The sequence below is a fragment of the Rhinolophus sinicus genome, linkage group LG02, assembly GCF_036562045.2.
Source record: "Rhinolophus sinicus isolate RSC01 linkage group LG02, ASM3656204v1, whole genome shotgun sequence".
Taxonomy (NCBI): Eukaryota; Metazoa; Chordata; class Mammalia; order Chiroptera; family Rhinolophidae; genus Rhinolophus; species Rhinolophus sinicus.
This window is the reverse complement of record NC_133752.1, coordinates 15,451,352-15,468,088: the sequence shown is the minus strand read 5'-3', so window position 1 is coordinate 15,468,088 and position 16,737 is coordinate 15,451,352. Positions and strand designations below refer to the sequence as shown.

At 36.3% G+C, this 16,737-nt stretch overlaps 1 protein-coding gene across 9 annotated transcripts in view; it reads left to right on the top strand.

Moving 5' to 3' along the window:
• Window positions 1-16,737, top strand: part of PPARGC1A (PPARG coactivator 1 alpha) — a 627,593-nt gene that overhangs the window by 587,734 nt on the left and 23,122 nt on the right. For all 9 annotated transcript variants that reach the window (XM_074321853.1, XM_074321847.1, XM_019743879.2 and 6 more), the window contains 4 exons: window positions 58-180; window positions 1,064-1,268; window positions 5,300-5,345; window positions 5,455-5,528. In XM_074321853.1, the coding sequence (XP_074177954.1) occupies window positions 58-180; window positions 1,064-1,268; window positions 5,300-5,345; window positions 5,455-5,528 (448 nt within the window). The remainder of the gene's footprint in view (window positions 1-57; window positions 181-1,063; window positions 1,269-5,299; window positions 5,346-5,454; window positions 5,529-16,737) is intronic.

Here is a 16,737-nt window from a genome sequence, read left to right as displayed (position 1 = left end):
ATGCTTAGAAGACACTTAACTTTCCTTGCTTTTTCTCCTTCTCTGGTATGTTTCTAGCTCAAGAAGCTCTTACTGGCACCGGCCAACACTCAGCTAAGTTATAATGAATGCAGTGGTCTCAGTACCCAGAATCATGCAAACCATAATCACAGGATCAGAACAAACCCCTCCGCTGTTAAGGTACAGATCTAAACTTTTTAATGTAGGAAGGACAGGGACAAAGGGTTTTTGCTTGAAACTGTAAAACAAATGATAGGTTTATTTATATGTGTTAATTCAGCTGGGATCCTGCAGTTGCCTCCTCATGGTGAAACCGATTATGAAATGGGTTTCCAAAAGCAGCACTCGAGCTATTTTAAACCAGGAAGAGTTCATTTACACTTTGTCTTTGGACAGTAGAAATGGAAGTTCCACCGTCTGTTACTCCTTGCTCACTTTACTAATACGTGCGGCAATGTGGGCTACAATTTAATTTGCTGATAGGCTGGTATTATCTATGAGTGACTTTAAGATGCAGGATTGCCGTTTTGCCAGCTGTCTAACCTGAGAAAGATTGCTTTGGAATCACCGCAAAAGATCTGTCTCTGCCATTAATTGGATAGAATGCTGGCAATGACATAATTCGGTTAGTGGGCTGTATTAAACAATGTTTGTCTTGCCATTCACTGTGAGTGAAAACGGAGTGTTAAGGGGTACTTAAGAGAATTGTGAATACTGGGCTCCAGCAATCAGTGGCAAATTAAGGTTTAAACCAGCTTATTTTCATTTTTTTATTTTTTATTTTTATTCACAGTCAAGGCGCTGTAGGGTCTTGTTAGTTACATGTTGCTGAGTAAGAACATTGAAATGTAGGAGAAATGAAATAAAAAGCTGCCTAAATGTCATTTAGGAATTTTAAATGTAATTTTCTTTCCTTGTTCTGCAAACAATTATTCACAGCTCATAGACCTAGTACACTTAGACTGAACACTTCATTGCAAATCTCATCTCTTCAGAAAACCTATATCCATTCTGATAAGGTTCAGTTCACTAATTTTAGCTTTCTTTATGCCTTGTTTTTAAGACCGAGAATTCATGGAGCAATAAAGCGAAGAGCATTTGTCAACAGCAAAAGCCACAGAGACGTCCCTGCTCGGAGCTTCTCAAGTATCTGACCACAAACGATGACCCTCCTCACACTAAACCCACAGAGACCAGGAACAGCAGCAGAGACAAATGCACCTCCAAAAAGAAGTCCCACACACAATCGCAGTCGCAACATTTACAAGGTAGGCTGGGGGGAAAAACACACACACACATACACACACACACTCTGTGTGCAAGGGCGCTAGAGGCAAAGCAAGCATGCACCAGGAGGGCGATGGATGCCCAAACTTCAGGCTTCCGTTCCAGTGGTGTCTCTCTAGAAAGAGAATTCAGCACTTTGTTATAGATGGGGGGAAAAAAATCCTTCCTCGGACACAGGTTGAACATATCCTATTCAGCTGATATACAGCCTAATTCACAATCGCCAAAAGGCACTTGAAATGTTAGCCGGGTGGGGGTGGTGACCAGGGGGTGCTTTGCAACATCAGATGAGATTTACAGGAACTCTGAAATGCTGAGATAACTGAAGCTCTGAGCAAGCGGGGCTAGGCAATTCATTAAAGAGCTTTGATTTTTTTCCCCCTTTCAATCATGGAAAAAAAATGAGGCATTGTTGATTTGCTGTATATACTTTAAGAAATAGTAAATAATAATTATGCAGCCTCTGCTGATTATTAAGTGCATTCTTTTTTGTTTTGTTTTGTTTTGAGAATACATGGTAGGCTCACGGATTTTATTTTGTAAATATGGATTTGGGAATTCTTAGAATTTTTTTTTCTTTCTATTTAAAAAAAATATTGCCTAGATTAAGTGAAACATGGGTTGATTTTTATTATCCCCATATGTTACTGGAAGGCTGATGCTTCCGAGGCAGATCAGGGTGATTTTGGGAATACCTCTCTTGACAGAGATGTAATTTTCTTTCTTTTTGGCTCCTTCTCTCAAAATATTCTAGTTTTAGAGGCCCAAAGAGAGCTTGTTGAAAGTTGCTGTCGCTTTAAATTATTCCGGTTTCCACGTGAACAAGACCTCTTACCTTGTAGTACAAGTAGGCATATTCTAAAATAGCAATTATAAACATCCACCTCTTTTTTTTCCCTTTTGTTTTCCAACTTCCCCTTCCAGCTGCAGAGTGGTAGCCTCTGATCCCTGTTTTGAACCATGATTATTTCACACAGGTATGCTGTTGCTGCTGCTTTTCCTAAGTATTTTCTTTCCCAGTGTTTTGAATTTCCCTCTCTCATTCCTACCTCACCCTAAGCCCGGAATTTTCAGGATCCTTCCTTTATTATTTTCAATTGGCTCCTGGTTAGGTTTTTCCTGGTGGCTATCTCAAAATCACTCTCCAGCCCTTTCTGCTAATTCAGGAAAGAGTCTTTATCGAAATGAGCCAAAGCCTTTTAGGTTGCTTCGCCCTGATGGGTTCCTCATATACACTCTTTGGAAGAGTTTTTCTCAGAGCAGAACCCGCCGTGCTGTGGGACTCATGGTTTCTGCAGTCCTCAGGTGAAGGAAAGCCAGCTGGGCTCGCTCTAGTGAGTGAACTGAAGAATTCACTAGGCTACATTTTACCTCTTGCTAGTCATGCAATTGTGTTTTGGAGCTGGATTTGAAGTCCCAGGCTCGATGAAACCTTGTAGTCAGTGAACCCAGTCCAGTCACTCATGTTTTAAAGATTTTCTTTTTTGTAACTTTAATTGGTCCTTTTGGATTTTGAGGGTTTTGTTTGTTTTGTTTTGTTTTCAGTATTTAAATTTGCTTACCAGTAAATATTACTGTAAACTATTACAAACGATGGCCGTGAGGAATTAAATTGGCCTATGGAAGGAATAGCCTTTAGAAGAGTCCTGCTGCACGTGGGTTTTTTAAAAGTATATTTCTGTGGTGAGGCGTGAAAAGCTTATCCCCAGAACAAAGCCTTTTGACTGGGAAAAAAAAAATTCCTGTAGTTTTTAAAGGTCTAAAAGAAAATAAAAATGGCTGGCTGTTAATAACCAACAGGAGATAAATGCTCAGCTTCAGGGATTAAATTATTCAAAACTCGAAAGTAAAAAAATATATGAACTATTGAAGACAATAACTAAGACGATCTATCTACTGAGGTTATGCTTCCTAATGTATTGTAATTTTTCATCCCTAAACTCCATGTGTGCACATTGTAACATTGTGGGGTCAGGTCCTTTTAAGTTCCTTAGGATAATGGTCTGGCCCTTGGCACCTGTTGGTGTCCCACTGGTTCATTAATTCATTCATTTGCTAATGCATTTGCCCATCAGAAATACCATGGTCTGCAAGAAACAGACGCATTCCTGCCCTCAAGGATTGTTGTCTCTGGTCTACCACTCATTGAAACAGTATGGATTAAACGCTGAGTGAACCAAATCAGTGCCCCTTTAGTGGTAGCTTTTGTGAGCATGGGTTTATTCAGGGATTCCATCTGTATGTGGTTAGGGGCTCTACCCCTTCTGTGGCCCTCATTTCCTGTTTGCTTTTGCTCTCATTAAATATGGCTACCGCCTACTCCTGTCTTTCCATTGCCCTTGGCCTTATCTGTACCCAACAGTCAGAATTTGCGGGGTCTTCCTTTGAGCATTTCAGATAGCCTACCTATAGTTTGAAAACTAGAATTCCAGTGACTGATTTTTAATGGACATTTTCAATATACATTCAATAAATGTACATATCTGGTGAATTTTCTGGTATGGAACCTGTTTGCATTATCCTAATTGTTAGTTGAGTGCTGTAAAAGTGGGGAAAGTTCCTTCATAAGTGTGTTCTTTTTGAAAGGCTCATTATATCAGACATACTAAAAAAAAAAAAAAAATGAATGTAAACCCTGTTCATTTATCTGTATATATGAAAAAGCCAATCAATCAATGTACCTAATTTGTAGATGACAGCATGAGCTTCACATTACTGGATGCACACTGGGTAGATGATAAACTATTCCATTGTTTAAAAACTAAATCTAAATCTACCAATTAAATATGTAAATACTATTTATCCAAGTAAAGTACCTAATTTCAGCTTAATTTGGATATAAATAATATTTTCACATTTCAGAGGACCTTAATTACTGGGGTTGATTAATTTGCTTTAATATCTGTTGGTTGCAGTTTCTCTTGATAATAGGAGAAAGGGAACATATTCTGGGCCGGTTCTGAGTAGCCAGTTTTATGGCCCTGGAAATATCATTTAGCGTCTCTAAAGATTTTTCTCAGATTCTTTCGTCCATAAAATAAGGAAGTTTATTCTAAAGACATTTTTGGTTTCAAGTCTATGATTTTCATTACATAAATGACTATCTCTTGACCTTTTGAAAGTAGTTATTTTACTGGAAAAAAATTGACATAAACTTACGTACATATAAATATGTCTTACAGATAAGCATATATATACACAGAATATATGGATGTATGTCCCAAGGGCATTTCTCATCATGTTTTTCCCCTCTTCTGTTCAAAATACAAGACTGCCAAAGAGAAGCAATTGAAATTTTGGAGTGAGAAGTCTTACTCCACCCTTAGTAATTGTGAAATGCCTTCTGTAGGAGGTAAAATTTAAGAAACATGAAAGGAAGTGGATGAGCTCTCTTTGCAAGTCTTTAAGTCTTTAAGCTGATAAACATAGTATCTACTTTAGTTGTCTATCAGAGTTGGGGGCCTGAACCCCATTTAAGCCATCTGGGTCAATGTCCAAATTTGCCATAATCTTTCAATTAATTTTTAGTAAATGGAATAGCTATTGTAAGAGCTTTGGCCTTGTAGAAATAGCCTATTCTCAGGCCAGATGTAAAATTATATATTTTAGAAGAAAAATCAACTAAATATTCATAACGTTTGTCATTTGTAGTTACTCTGCTGTTTTCTTGTCTAAACAAACCGTGTACTGTATTCCAAATTAAAATAGAAAACATTATTTTGCTCTGATGGTATGATGCAAATTTTGTATCCTTAACAGGGATGCCACATTTTTTTGGAAAATTCTGTTTTTATATGTTTTTTGAATGACAGTTTCCTGATGCAAATGTTGTTTGGAATTTTTTTTTTTTTTTTTTTTTTAGCATAATGGACTATTGTCTGACTTTGATCCAATATTCAGGGATTTCCTTACTTTCATTTTCCAGTTTCCAGTTTCCAACCTGACTATAGTAGAATGAAAACAAATCTAAACACTCAATGTTTCATAATTAGTTTCCTTTTTTTTCCTTTAGCCAAACCAACAACTTTATCTCTTCCTCTGACCCCAGAGTCACCAAAGTAAGTATTAAGAAATGTAACCATTTTCAGAAAGGGAAGGGGGTTCTAATACATTTGGCTACAGCAACTCCATTTCAGTTTGTTTTTATAAATGTGCCATATCTTCCAGTGACCCCAAGGGTTCCCCATTTGAGAACAAGACTATTGAACGAACCTTAAGTGTGGAACTCTCTGGAACTGCAGGTAAGCCTTACATTTCACTTGGAAGTCTGTGTGTGTGTGTGTGTGTGTGTGTGTGTGTGTGTAATGTATATTAAATTAGAGTGTATTCTTTATATGATTAGTGAAATTAACAGAGAATAAACAACATTGGATAAGAAGTTATCTATAAATATTTCCAGTGGTTTATTTTTTTCAAGAGAAGACATTTGTTGTGGGTCAGACTTGTGCCAGACTCTCTGATGTTACTGCCTTGGATCCTCAAATAACCCTGTTTCAGATTAAGACACCAAAACTTGAGGAGGAGGAGACATGAACATTTATTAATCATCCACTCAATAAATGTGCTAGGCATAGAAGTGGTTTTGGCTAATTTCACAAGACCTCGTAAGGATGGTGGTAGTTTTCTCGTTTTTAAGAGGAGGAACTAAGTTTCAGAAATTTTAGGTAACTTGCCCAAGATCACAGAGCTAGAAAGCAAGGGACAAAGGTTTGAAGGCAGGTTTTCTAACTCTTAATGCTTCCCTTGGAATGTTTTCACATTGTCCATTGTACTTAACAGTATAATCCTCTCCCATACAGGTTACCGTTTTAATATCTTTTCAGCAAAGGAGAAAAATGAAAATATACCCATTCACCAAAACAAAATGGTCTTATATAGTTTTACACAAGAGCTATTTTCTTCACCATTTGAACTTCTGAACTCATTTAGCCCATCTTTATTTCACATACTGAAGAGGAAGGAGCATTAAATACTTGGACTGACCTGTGAGAAACTTACTAACCCAAAGAGTTCCAAAGTAGACTTCTGAGTTGGCTGTACATAGTGTCTTTGCACCAAGTGCTTTTAGGTTTAGGTACTTGAGCCCCACCAGAAAGTGAACCTTAGGATGTCTGAACAAGAATTTGCTTGGCTCTGGCTATTGCTGATAAGGGTAAATGAACAGTTAGTTAAACAAGATGCTTTCAACCAGAACCATGGTGCCTACACGCACTGTGGTCATTGTCAATAAATTTAATTTCACACTTGAGTTTGGTAAATTACCTCCTTATGCAAGGTCTATTGCATGATTGCATGATTTGGTAAAGCAGTAAAGTAGTTAATTTCATGGTATTTATATACATTTTATATGTGTGTATGTAGATTCACACATATGTACTTATATACAAATATATCTTTATATGCATACATATACATACATATATTTGCTTATAAGCATATACATAACATCATCTCTTAAATCAATTATAATTTACATATATGATTATAAATTACTCTTGGGTGTATATATTACATGCAATAGAGACCTTATCTGACCAATAAGAATGAGCATTTTACAGGTTTATCTAAAATGTTGATTAAAGTATATACTATTTTGTCATTTTGCTTTTGCTTAAAACATAAATATACATTAAAATGTCATACTCTTTGTAGAGGAAAGAGATCTTTACCTTGAACTTAAATATGCTAACTGGAGATTCATTCATCTTTCTTGCACAAACCTCACTAATAATACATTGTAAATGGTTTCCACTTTTTGCTTCTTACTCTTTGAAAGAAAAGAATTAAAGATATTAAGATATCTGTGTGGTAGTTGGAGTGCAGAATCATTCTAGATTTTATGATTTTCATGTAAATCATAATCCCCCATGTTTCCTCAGTGTTTTCCAATAGCACCCATCTACAACTAATTTGACAGGCTTTCTTTTAGTGATGTACCTTTATTGGATCTTTTTATAGAAATAACATTTTTACTCATCTGTTGTAGTTTACATAATATTTTATTCTCCTATATAATTTTTGTCACCAGTGTAAATGGCATTAACTGATTTGAGAAAATACACTACTGTGGCTCATAGTAAGAAGTTAACTGAAAGGAATGTATTAGTTACTTTGTTTTAGAGAAGATTAGTAAAGTTTCCACGGTATATACTGAAACCAAGCTTTCTGTTAAAGAAACCCTTTTTATTATTCTGTGATTATAATAAAGGTGACTATAAAAATGTCAAAAATATTAACTAGCAGGAGAATTTTCATAGTTCTAAGGTGAAAAGATATCCATAGCATTGTTTTCTATGGATATTTTTATACCTCTGTGATCATTTTGTGCATATATGTGTGTGTGTGTGTGTGTGCATATATATATGATTTTGCATCCTGATTTTTCAGTTAATATTTTAATAAAGAATTTTTGTAGCACCATGGACCTTTACTCTCAGGCTTTTAGCATGCTGCATAGTTTGAATAAGGACATCAAAATTTACTTTATCATACCCTTACTGTTATACATTTAGGTTGCTTTAGTCTTATCATTTTGAAATAGCACTGTAGTGGAAATCTTTGTTTATAATTTTTTAATCTTGTTTTCTCAAAATAAATTCCTACTAGTTATTAATACTGAATATAAGGATATAAATATCTTGGGGCTTTGTAATATACTATTAGGTTGGTACAAAAGTAATCACAGTTTAAAAGGTTAAAAATAATTACAAAAACTGCGATTACTTTTGCACCAACCTAATATGTTGTCACATTGTTTTCCGAAAGTGGTGTTTCCATTTATAGTCCTGTTAGCACTCTATGGACATACTTACTTTAGTTCATTCTTGCTAGCATTTGATGTCTTCATTTTTAAATGTTTTGCTAATTTATGAACATGAACATATCATTTAAGTTGTATTTCTTCTATTACCGTGTTTCCCTGAAAATAAGACCTAGCCAGACCATCAGCTCTAATGTGTCTTTTGGAGCAGAAATTAATATAAGACCCGGTCTTATTTTAATATAATATAAGACCGGGTCTCTAATCTAATCTAATCTAATCTAATCTAATCTAATCTAATCTAATCTAATCTAATACATTATTATATATTATATAAATATATAATTTATATTTATAAATATAATAACTTATATATATTTAATTTATATTTATGTTTATATATTATATATAAATATATATATGTGTATATATAATTTATATATATATAAATAAGACTGGGTCTTATATTAATTTTTGCTCCAAAAGATGCATTAGAGGTCTGGCTAGGTCTTATTTTTGGGGAAACATAGTAGTGAGATTATGTTGTTTAAAAAAGCACTTTTTTCTTCATGCCAGAAGTTTTCATATTTCTCTTATTGGTAGCTACCTAACTTTAAAGAATTTAGTTACAATTTTGATAGGTTAATAGCCTACACTATTTATTGAAGAAAGGTAAGCAGAGATTTATGCAAAATACCATTTTTAATATTGGGAATCTTTAAAAATATATACAGTTGATTTATTTCTGTCAGTGAACCAGAATTCATCTTCCTAGTTTAAATCCCTTTTTCTTGGTGCTTTGAAAGATTATTGGTTACAATGGAAATCACTTTAACAACATATTTTTAATACCTACTCTATGCTTGCAATATGATAGGTCTTGGTGAATGGATGTACAGCAAGTGTCAGACATAGAGACTAATAATCCATGTAAAGCATGGAGCGTAGTATTTGGCCCGTAGAAGGTGCTAAATAAATGTTCTTGTGCTTAAGATGTGGGCTTATAAGTTGTTGAGAGAAAAGAACACATTGTATAAGAAGCATGAAGGGACAATATTATTTACTATTCATAATCTTTTGCTGCCTCCTAAGAAAGGGGGACACAGAAAGTGGTTTTTAGTTTGTTAAGCGTGGTGGCTGTAAGTGTGAAGATGCAAATTAGAGAAGCCGAGGTAGGGCCAAGTTGTATGACATAAGAAAAAGAACTCAGAGCTATAGGAAAATGAGACAGAACTTGGAGGATCCTGAAGGAAGCTGGAAGGACTATTTGGAACTGACGTGGAGGGTGTTGTATGGAGAAGGAGACTGGTGGAGGAGAGGGATTTCTTTTTTTGTAGAGATACTGTGGATTTGAAATGTGTGATGTGTATGATCTCCTCTCTAAAAATCTAGAGTAAAATTTGTTGCGTAGTAGTGTTTGGAGGATGTGACCAACACTGATTGTGCCTCAAAAGAATCACAAAAGGGAGTGAAGAAGTTATCAGAGGGAACCCTGTAACATGGCTTTAAGTTAAATACAATGATTGCACAGAAGATTGAAAAGCATTATAAAGGCAGGTCAGGACTGAAAGAAATGTTAAGACAACATCACTATGAAGTGAATGGCAGAGGTGATCCATGGAAAAGGTTTGGAGGAAATTGAGCTCTCCACCAGCTAACCTCACGTAAGGGGAGAAGATATTGATGGAGCAGAAGCAAGGAGGCAGCAAATCAAAGATGTTGAGGTAAGAAGGAATTTGGCATGGGCAGTGCCATCAGCATGGGACTGTACAAGATAAGACATTCTTTCCCTCCTTCATTTTTTTAATTACTAAGATTCTTTTCTACATCCTTAATCTTTTGTAGGTCTCAGATTCCTGAATTTTAAAATCCTATTTATAATTCCTAAATGAAATTACTGTCTGACTCAAAGGACAAAATTATAGGTTGAAACAGAAAATTGCCAGTATTCAACCATTTTTGACATACAAAAACGGCAATTTCACGTGGGTTAACCTGAGCTAATATACTTTATAAGCAGCAATGCTCCAAATAAAAGTAATTTATTATGATTTTTGAAAAACAGATAGTGTAGCTTAATGAAGTTGTGCAGAACCTTGGCTTTGATATTGGACAAGACCAAGTTCAAATTCTGGATCTACCTGCATCTAACTATCTGGCTTTTGGTCAATTTGAGGTAACTTCTATAAAATTCAGTATCCTTCTGCATCAAAGGATATAATAACTGTACCTGCCTCTCATTCAATCACTGTGAGGATTAAGTGAGATAAAACATGGAAAACGTTTAGTGTTCAATAAATTTTAGCTATTACCAATTCTATGTTAACTTCATCGACTGAGGTCATTGTACCTTGCTGCTCGTCTTTTCAATTAGTGATATTCTTTACCCGTTCCCTTTCATTGACCTTAATGTTATCTCCTCTTGGCACTCTCATGTACGAAGTTATGTATTTTTTTGTGGCAAAATCTCCCTCATTTCTCATGAAATTGAACATATACTGTTTTTGGTATGGGTGTGGGATTTAAGAAATCAAGATAGAAAATCTCCTCTTTGATATTTTCTCTACAGCTGCATCTCCTACAGTGTTTCCCCAAAAATAAGACCTAGCCGGACAATCAGCTCTAATGCATGTTTTGGAGCAAAAATTAACATAAGACTGGTATTATGTTATATTATATTGTATTATATTATGTTATATTATATTATAGTATAGTATATTATATAAGACCCGGTCTTATAGAAGAATAAGTATTATATTATATTATATTATATTATATTATATTATATTATATTATATTATACCTGGTCTTATATTATAGTAAAATAAGACTGGGTCTTATATTAATTTTTGCTCCAAAAGACGCATTTGAGTAGATTGTCTGGCTAGATCTTATTTTTGGGGAAACATGGTATTACACAGATAGGCGTTTAGGCACATTACTAATAGGCACTTTATGTGTATATTATCTTTTTGACTCTCTGCCCATTTAATTGTTGAGGGAAAAGCTGTATGTTGATTCTGGCTCTTTGGTGAACCCTGGGTTCAAAGTAGGTCTGTTTGACTACAGATTATGTCTCTTTCCTGAGGCCTGAATTTTAAAGATAGTAGTCGACATCTGTTATGTTAAATAGGTTTCATTTCACTTGCCAAAATGTCATGGCTGGGTATTGCGTGCCAGGAACATTGTGTTGAAAAGGATTCTAAGGCCAAATCTGTGCTCAGTAGGATTGTCTGATCCATTAGTGATGTCTGCCATAGGTACAGCATGGGGTGGACAGAAACAGCATTGGTGGTGGTGATCTGTTGACCCTTGGTCTACATGCTTAATCCGTTTGGTTGTGGTAGAGAAATTGTGTCAAGCTTTTGCCCAAGACTTTCTGGTGTCTGTGTTTTCTTTACTCTCACAAATTTTAGTGAAAATTTTCAAACATTTATGTGGAAACGTAAGGAGTCAACAAAATTCTAAGACCTCCAGAATAATCCCTCTGTCCCATCTGCAGAGTCTTTGAGGAACAGGAGGAATGAGATAGGAAGTTTGCTTTATTAGGTATCGCCAGCTGGTCTGACTTTGTGATTGTCCTGAACTAGCTCATTTTGGCTGATAAAAAAAAACACTTCTCTTTTACAGGTGTAAAAACTAATTTGATTTCAAAATAGCTGTTAGTAAAGCAAGATGAGAGAAAAGAGAATGCTCTTTTGGCAGAAGGCATTCAAATCTATTGCTTATAGAGATTTTCAGAGCTCTAGAATTTTTTGTTTCTGAAATTGGATTGGCAAAGCAAAGTCAGCGCTACAAGATGATGGTTTTAACCATAAGACATGAAGAAATTTGGTTAAGGACCAAAGTGACTTACCCCCAAATCTCATGTATATGTATATTTACATGTGTATGCATATATATGTATATTTACATGTATATGTATATCTACATGTGTATCTACATGTATATATAATTTCTTTGTTATTACTCTAAAAGTACTAAAAAACAATATAACTATTTTATAACTAATTAGGGAAATGAGAAGAGCAAAATAATCAACAATCTCATCACCCTAACACATTAGGTCTTAGCAATTTCTTTCCTCCATTGATATATATTTTTTTCCTCATTTCCCCATGGTTTTGAGGAGAGTGGATGTGTGATTTGGTGTCTTTTATTTTTCCTTAATGTTTTCCCTTGGTGTAAATCGGTGATCATTTAAAGTGCACATCAATGGACTTGTGCTTTAAAAAAAAAACAAAAAAAAAACGCTTACTAACCAATCAATCAGTTTTAACATTTGTTTCTTTGATGTGGAGATATATATGTGTGTGTATGTTTGGACTCCCATTTAAAAGTTTATTGTGCAGCATGGAATATTGACAAACAGCATAAATTTGCTGTACCCTTTTGTTATATGCTTCTTTTGTATGTGACTTATCTTTGAGGAAATGGACCAAAGCAAAATACGAGCAGTAGCTGGTAGTTTTAAAAGGAAAACCATAGTGTCAGAGAACTGGAAAGTGATTTTGACAGGTCATATAATCCATTCCTGTTCCTGAAGAATTCGAGGAAGGGAGACCCAACAAATACTCTTTACAACCTATTGCAATGTTTGGCAACTCTTATTGTCAGGGATTTCTTCCATATTTCAAACACATCCCTCGTTTTCTATTTTTAATCTCATTCTTCTTGACCCAAAGTCTGGGAAGATCATTCCTTTGTTCCTCAGTTTTCTTTTCTGAAAATGGTACTACCCAGTTTCTTTTAAGCCAAGGATAGCAAAGCAGTTTTCTTTCCCACATGAGCTTAGGGTGGGGGTGGGGGTTGGTGGTAAACACCTAGAAAGCCAGATGCCCCTCATCCCCACCCTGCTCCCCTCTCCTGCCCCAGCTCTGTGGGAAAGTGCACCAGGGCCCATTGATAATATCTTCATCTTCCATGAATAAGAGTTGGGGAATTAGTCACATGTCATAGAAATGTTTTGAAGCTTTCCTGCAAGGCCAGTTTGTTCCCCAGTAATCAGGGGTGATACAGGAAATACTTAAAAAGCATTAAAGGCACGGGCCCTCTGAGCCAGAGCAGGGTGTGGGAGGCCCCTCTGTGTGAATTGTTAACACATAGGCTGCTGGCTTTTGAGTTGCTCCAGGGAGTCTTGGACCAGGTGGGGATGGGTGGAGGGCACTGGAGAAGCTTTTATGCAGGAAATATTCTAACTGGTGTAGCACTAACAGCTCATATTGAGTGAGTATCAGCCTTTCTGTGCCCGTCTGACACCCACTCCAAGTTCTTGAGGCCAAAAATATGGGAGTAGGACAAGTCACACACTTCTCCTTGCCCAGTCTTTCTTTTTTTGGTGAGTTTTTAAGCAAACTAGAAACTCATCTTCTTCTTGTTTTCCCTTTAGAACTATCTGAGTTGGCATGCGACCTAAGAAAACTCCCACTGTCAAAGAAAGTGCAAAGCAAGTCACAGATTTAGCAGTAGATTCTGTAAGATGTTATAAACTTTTTTTTTGAAAAGAAGATCCTGCTGAAGCCATTGGGTGGATAGTGGAGCACAAAGAACAGAGGAGAGGAGTCACCATTAACCAGAGTCATTCAATTAAACAAAGAAACCCCAAAGAGAACTCCTCAAAGAAAATCGTTTTATAGCAAACAATGAAACACGAAACAAAGCAAAACTTGTCTCTGATTTTTTTTTTTTTAATAAAAGGGCTGTTTAAAAAGATGACTGTAGAGTGTGTACCACTTCTCGCAGATTTGCTGTGCAGAAGTGCATAAGTGTGAGTGATGGAGAGGTACTTGTTTATTATAGAGCACATTTCAATGCAGTAATCATAAATATTGCTAAGGTTGTGCTCTGTTGAAATATGACCTACATACTCTTGATTGTTTGTGTTACGTGATTTGTCTGACACCCATTACATTCTGGGTAATAGCAGCCATTTGTTGCTCTGCACAGCAGGCTCTTTTGACAAAAGAAAATAGGCAGCAATAAAAAAGCTATAGTCTGAATTACATTCCGCACAGTGCTGCACTGCTGAGAGTTTGTGCAAGTGTGTTGTTAACAGTGCTCTGAACTGCCTCTTGTCAGCCTTCAGCCTGTAATGGCCATCTGTCCTCACACAAATCTGTCAAAACCTGCTAAGTTCAAGAGAGAGCACGGAATATACCTTGTACTGTCAACACCAAAATGTACACATTCCCCAGAAAAATCAACACGCAGGAAATAATCCGGAGGTTATGGGAGGCATTAGCACTGTTGGTTCAGGCTTGTCGGATGAAATCGCGAGTCCGGCGATTAGTGCAAACATGAGCAAAGGTAGAGGCATGAAGGAATTGGTATCGACTGTCGTCCTACCGCAGGGGAAAAAAATCTGGGTAAGAGAGATGGGGTTCGAGAAATCCAATTAGTTCAGGAGCAACAAGGGGTTCCCTGTCCCATGAGTAGCTCTCAAAAGTTTGACGCTATGTTAAAAGGAAAAAAAAAATGCTTTTTACACTGTTGTTTTGCTTTGGGTCTCAACTATCTCTGGAAATAGATTTTCAATTAGGTACTGGCAGTTCAAAGTCTTGTGATTCTTGAGATTTCCCAGTTTTGCTCGGAGGTATTCTCTGATTAAAAACGTTTCAGTAAACAGTAAAAAGTTTAGGGAGTTATCTGAATTATTTTCCCCTACCCACCTACTCACTAATCCGAAAATAACTTCCATCCACTAAGCAAGTATTTTTTGTTTGAACAAGGAGAGCCAACGGAAATTTACAGCCCTAATATTTTCACTCCCGGTGTGTATTGGGTTATCTCAGAGAGTTTCTGTACATTTTAAGCATATATGCAAGAAAATATATTGACTTCAAATTTGAAAGAACTGTTTCCATATTAAAAAGAATTGTGAAGCCCTTGGGCCTGCGTCCCTGTGACACCTGCATGGGCTGTGGTGTCCAGCACACAGGCACTCATTTCGATGGCCACAAGCTGTCCACTATGTAAAAGAGGTGAAAGACTTTGTTTTTAACTCAAAGAAACTACAATTGGGGTGTCGCCACTCCCAAGAGCAACTTGAGAATCAGTTATTTAAGCGATAATGAGCTTAGGTACTAGGACAACGGTTTCAAATGTTCAAGACGAAAAAGAATTTCTATATTTAAAATCCCTAGATAGCTGAGCTATTTTTAGAACGAGTCTCTCTTTAATAGTGGCCTAATTTGGTGTTTCTGAAGTTTAGGGTTTCTTTTCATAAGTCTAGAATGTCAGTCAAAATACACATACCTGAGTAAAAGCCAGCATGCCACATAGGCAGTGTCGGATGGTGGCTCTCCCTACGTGGTCTATGAACTAGCTCGTTAAAAATGTGGAACCAGCTTCCCAAGTGATCCTTGGGCCACTGAAATGTTTGAGCCACCATTGAAGGAAGAGCTAGAAAAATAAAAATAAAAATGAGGTAAAAATAAGCTCGAGCGACATTTCACTAAGAGCTTATAATCTATTTGTAGAGACAAGATATAATTCACATTCAAAAAAGACAAGCAAGAATATATAGCCATATCTGATAAGTATCAATTGAGTGATCCTGGCAGTACATTATTGGAAAAGCAAAAATTACCTTAATTTGGGGTGTCATGAAAAGATTTATGGAGTTGGATTTTAGGATGTTGAATGTCACTTTCCTCAATTCAATGGCTATATCATTTGGAATATTTGACTGTTATTTACTCAGCAAAGAGAGATTAGTCATCATTACTTCTGTGAGCAGCTTCGCTTCCTATGAGAAATATTTGAGAACTTGTCATTGCTTTGCAGGGCATTTGTATCTTTAAATTTATTGTAATGGTCAGCAAAGGTAGCAGAATTTATGAATGGGCAGTGCAAAAGGTAGCGAACAAGGGGAAAAGAAAACAGGAAGAGAGAGAGAAGAAAAGACTGACCATAGAGGAATTTCTAAGATTGAGGAAAAGACATATGTGTCCATGAAAGAGGGACAAGTAGGGTGTGCCACAGTGACGCAGATGCCTCATTCAATCCTATGTCACCTCCCTGTTATCTCTAAGCAAAGAGGAGTAGGCATACAGTAGGCTGCTAATAAAGGAGACGTTTTTGAGACCCAGATGTGTCCCTTCTCTTTGTGTTTGCTTTTCCTGTCTTTCTGAACTTTTCTGGGATGGATTTCCAAAGCCAAACCACTCTGCACTTTGTCCCTTTTTTCCTTCATTATGGGAGAATTAGCTATCCATAATAAAAATTGGCAAATATTAGGATAAAATATTTCATTTTGGGGAGAATATAAATTTCCTCCATCTCTTTATTATAAAGTAAGAGAGAGAGGCATCACCTTCCTGTTGATATGAAAATTTCATGTGGCTTTCTGTGACCTACTTGGTTCTCTCTTTATAAATATATATACTTTTTTTTTTTTTTTCCTGGCAAGACAGGATTTCTCTGCCTTTCCTTGAGATGTGCTATTGCCTTAAGTCTAACCCCAGGGTTTTTTTTGCCGAATAGCATTCACCCATCCTCCTAAATAGAAAGTGTGTTGTAAACTAAAATGTTCCCTTGTAAGCATAAAGCCATTTGAACTCCAGCCTTCCCTTCTTCAAAGTTCCTTGGACTCTAAAGCCATGCCACAATTATTCTTTCTTGGTGTAAAGGGATGCGTGGCACTTACTCAGGGGTGAGACTTAATAGAGGCAAATACACTTCACAGACTC